At 37.9% G+C, this 4,396-nt stretch overlaps 1 protein-coding gene across 1 annotated transcript; it reads left to right on the forward strand.

Annotated features, from left to right (window-relative positions):
• Positions 1 to 1,320: 1,320 nt before the first annotated feature.
• Positions 1,321 to 4,200, forward strand: LOC119191723. The gene is made up of 2 exons (XM_037445595.1): positions 1,321 to 1,414; positions 1,510 to 4,200. The coding sequence occupies exon 2, from the start codon at positions 2,662 to 2,664 to the stop codon at positions 3,691 to 3,693; it is 1,032 nt and encodes a 343-aa protein (XP_037301492.1). The 5' UTR covers positions 1,321 to 1,414; positions 1,510 to 2,661; the 3' UTR covers positions 3,694 to 4,200.
• Positions 4,201 to 4,396: the final 196 nt, after the last annotated feature.

A 4,396-nucleotide genomic window follows, 5' to 3' on the forward strand; every position in this document is an offset into this window, starting at 1 on the left:
TCACTTTTCGCCATGTCTATTCTGTCCCATGATTTGATAGACGACCCTATTGTGGCATCAAACACAAATACCACACCCAGGGTTTGTAGGCCCGAGGTTTGATTTTTATATATAGTATCCTATATAGTATATACTTCAGTTTATCGCGGCAAATTAATCATGAAATACATAAGCAATAAGATAAATTTGATGTCCACAATACTTTTCCCCTACAACGTAACAAAACACTTGGCAACTTGACATTACGACCGAGATTTCTCATATCGGTTTGGAGAAAAATATTAATTTAATCCTGTTACTTATAAACAGTAGAATTGAAATTCAATGTTTTTATGAAACGTATGTAACTATTCAGTTAATGACATACAATAAATCAACAATGAAAAATACGAAAGAAGGTAAAAATAAAAGGCGGCCTGAAGTACCTTCTACATTTCACATCACAGAAAAGATTGACTTCGCTAATTGTTGTATTTTTTTTATTTTTATACTGCTTTTTTAATGCTACATAAATGTTTCATACGTATAATATGTATGTTTCGAAAAAAACAGTAAATTAAATTCCACAGTGTATTAGTCATAAAAGTGAACTTCATTGTTTCTAAATGATCTGAGTGCTTCGAGTTATTTTACAGTGATTTCAGCGTGCGCGAAGTCAGTGCACATCGTTGCAAGATTAAACAAATGTAGCGGGACTCAAGATTACGTAATCATAAAGACAGCGATATTATATTAATATTGAGTCATATTAAGTTGTGGTTACATCTTGTGTACTTACAACCTTTTGCTAATATTATAAACTGATATTTCTAAACCTAGAATTTGGATGAAATTTTTCATACAGATAGACCGTATATTGGATTATAACATCATACCTAGGCAAGGCTACTTCTTATTCCGGAGAACACAGCGGGGTACTTATAGGTACTGGGACTAGGTAGAACTTTTTACGTGGTCCTGATTCGCGTAGCATTGTTTTATTCAATTTGTTTCGGTCTCACCCATCTGCACTTTTTAAGTGGCTGATAGCTAAAGGCGTAACTTTTACTGAGCCGCAACAGTTGCAAAGACTTTTTGTTTTAAAAAGTAAAGGTAATTTCTAAGTAGGTACAAGTTGTAATGAATTAATTTTTATCGGGCACCATAGATGGCGTTACTAGGCACGTTTCAATAATAGATTAACTCGCATTTGTATTTGAACGAACTGACAGCAAAAAATAAAAATAAATGTGGGGTAGAAGAAGTTTCGCTGGTGGAAAGAAAGGAAGGATTGACGTGACACGGAGGAGTTGAGTAGTGTCCGTTATTATTAAGTTTTTAAGTGAGATTGCGAGAGAGTGTCGCGAAGTAATAATCACGTGTGAGATATTGAGACATAGTACGGAGTGTGTGTAAATACTGTTTCGGCCACGGGGTAAGTGTGCACAACTAATTAGTATACCGCCAGTTGTTACCGATATTCGGGGATGTTCGCGCAAGTGCTGATAGATTTATATAACTTGTTCTCAGCCTGCGGAAACGCCCTTGATAAATCGACGATACCGAAATCGTGCTTACGGACGTCTGCGCCAGTCGTGGGCTTCCGGTGAGGAGTCAAGGGACTGGAAGGTCGCAGAACTACCTCAAGCCAGTTCCCAAATTTCCTGACCTCGTGCGGCATCGTCGCCAGAGACTAGTGGGCCAAGTAATTGCGAGCAAGTAGCGGCGGACTGAGATTTGAGCCAGTCCCTGACATTACACGGCGAGCTGGACTTAGGCCTTTCATTGTGGGGTCATTGTTTTGTCATGAGTGCTCATGTCAGTTTTTTTTGTCGCATGACTAGATTAAGTGATTCCACTTATTAATAGATTAAGTTACCTTGATTAACATATGTTTAGCAAAGTTCTGGATTATCCTTAATTCACTATATTGCACATTGGGCCATTGGTAGTTGTAAAGGACCCATTACATTGGCGCTCAACCGGGTTAACCGAATTAAAATAATTTAATCTGAATTTTGCTAAATAATCCTTAGTTATAGATATACGCTGTGAAATTCCAGTTTGTGATCAGATTCATATTTCCTATTATATACCCACAGTTCACATTTATATATAAATTTCTGTAGGTTGTAGTAGGTTTGGGTAGGTACTTGTTGGTCACTCTGAACAATATTGTTCCCTAAATTAAAATGGATGTAAATGCACTACATAAGGATGAACTTGAATTTGAATTGTCTTGTCGCGGGGTACATGATTGTAAAACGGTGGCGACAATGCGTAAATTTTTACGGGAAATTTTGCGGCGCGAAGCAACTGGTGAGTCAACTATTTCCTTAAAAGTACCTAAATCTTGCATTGATGATCCAAGTAACGAAATTGATATTTGCGAATATAAATTGTCTGCGTTGGCTCCTTTAATATCGGATATATCACACACCGGACCAGTTGTTTATTAAACGTATTCACTCCCGCTTAACTCACTTGTTAAACCGCACTAAGCTCATCATTCCTACAGAAACGGAAGACATACATAAACATTTAACACTGCTGAAAAATATTCAGGATACCATTTCATCCCTGATAAGTCTAGAACAAGACTACGACGATGGAGATGATGTAATTTCTGACCATGACAAAGAAATTTTACAGAAGTCCTTGGGCGAAGAAGGTGCACAAATTATGGAACAGTTGGAGAAAAGCCAAAATATGAGTAAGTTCCCCTCTACAAAGGACAATATTTCTCAAGGCCCCCAAAATCCTCAATCACATGTTGATGCCATCAAATTTGGTCCGTCATTGACCAGATTAGAAAAACCTTCTACATCCTTACACCACTTACCACTACAAAGGTCTTCCACATTTGAGGATATTCCTCATAAACAGAAGTTGGTGCCTATTAAGGACTGGGGTGTAAAATTCAGTGGCAAGGGTCCTGTAAGCATTAACGCATTCTTGGAAAGAATAACGGAACTCAAAGAAGCACGGAACGCTGGTGACGAAGATTTATTTCGGTATGCTATAGATTTTTTTGAAGAAGATGCATTAATATGGTTCAGAGCAAATAAAAGTTCGGTGTCAAATTGGGCTGAACTGGTTAAGCTCTTGTTGGATTCCTTTCAGCCTCCTTACTATCAAGAAGAATTACTGCAAGAAATTAGACTGAGAACTCAAAGCAACAAAGAGAGTGTCTTAATATACATCGCCGTTATGCAAAACATGTTTAACCGTCTACCAGTCCCTATTTCGGAAAATGAAAAGTTAATGATATTACGGAAAAATCTACAGCCTTATTTCCAGAAAGCAATCTGCCGAGATAGCTTTGATTCTGTGGGTGAACTTACTTCAGTCTTGAGAGTAATTGAACGTACTAAGTTGAGTTGTAGCAATTTTAAGGAACCCACCCTTAATGACCGCTCGCTAGAGCAAGACTTGGCGTATCATGGAAGTATTAACCAGAAATTATTGCAGGAAAATATGGGTACAGAATTGGCCGCCATAGGCAATAATGGAATGAAGCAATCAACATCTAAATGCTGGAATTGCAGAAGTCTAGGACACAGATTTAGAGACTGCAAATTACCAAAACAAAGACTTTTCTGCTACAAATGTGGACGGTTTGGCAACACTGTAACAAAATGTCCCTGCACCAATACCAAAAAGGGAAACGATCATTCGGAGTCGATGCCGGCCGATCGCACTCCAAGAATGTAAGGCCTATAATTTCGAATGAATGGCAACAATGGCTACGCACTGTCTCGACATACTTTAAAACAGGGCAGATCTGCAATATTAATCGAAGAATTCAAGATAACAGATATTATGCTGAAATTAAAATTTTAAACCAGTTATTTGTAGGCTTGCTGGATTCTGGTGCCACCGTATCAGTGGTATCACTGGGATTTGCGAAGAAAATTTTTGCATTGGGATTTTCGCAACACAAAGTTAACAAGGAAAGGATCTCAATGGCAGACGGCACTAACTACACAATTGATTGTATGGTTCATTTACCTGTTCAATTTGCGGAATCCTATAGAGTAATAGATTTTTATATTATGGATGGTTTAACACACGACATTATTTTAGGCATAAATTTTTTTGAATCTTTTAATTTATCTATAGGAGCTGGTATGCTAATTACTGAGGTTTCACAAATTAATACCGTACATCCAGTCATCTCCCGTGACGAACTTTCCATCGACCAAAACAGCGACTTGATGAGCTCCTAAGCGAAATAGGATTGGAAATTGGCCAAGGTTTGGGTAGAACGACACTGATTGAGCATAGGATTGATACGGGGAATATTTACCTACGAAGCAAAGACAGTACCCCTTGCTCCGCCTATTATGAAAGAATTAGAGAAAGAAATTCAGGATATGCTGGATAATGACGTGATTGAACCTTCATTTAGCGCATG

Source organism: Manduca sexta, unplaced genomic scaffold (assembly GCF_014839805.1).
Source record: "Manduca sexta isolate Smith_Timp_Sample1 unplaced genomic scaffold, JHU_Msex_v1.0 HiC_scaffold_1843, whole genome shotgun sequence".
NCBI lineage: Eukaryota > Metazoa > Arthropoda > Insecta > Lepidoptera > Sphingidae > Manduca > Manduca sexta.

Excerpts from the sequence above, each read along its gene's own strand:
- LOC119191723 (XM_037445595.1), top strand. The coding sequence starts at position 2,662 with ATGGAACAGTTGGAGAAAAGCCAAAATATGAGTAAGTTCCCCTCTACA.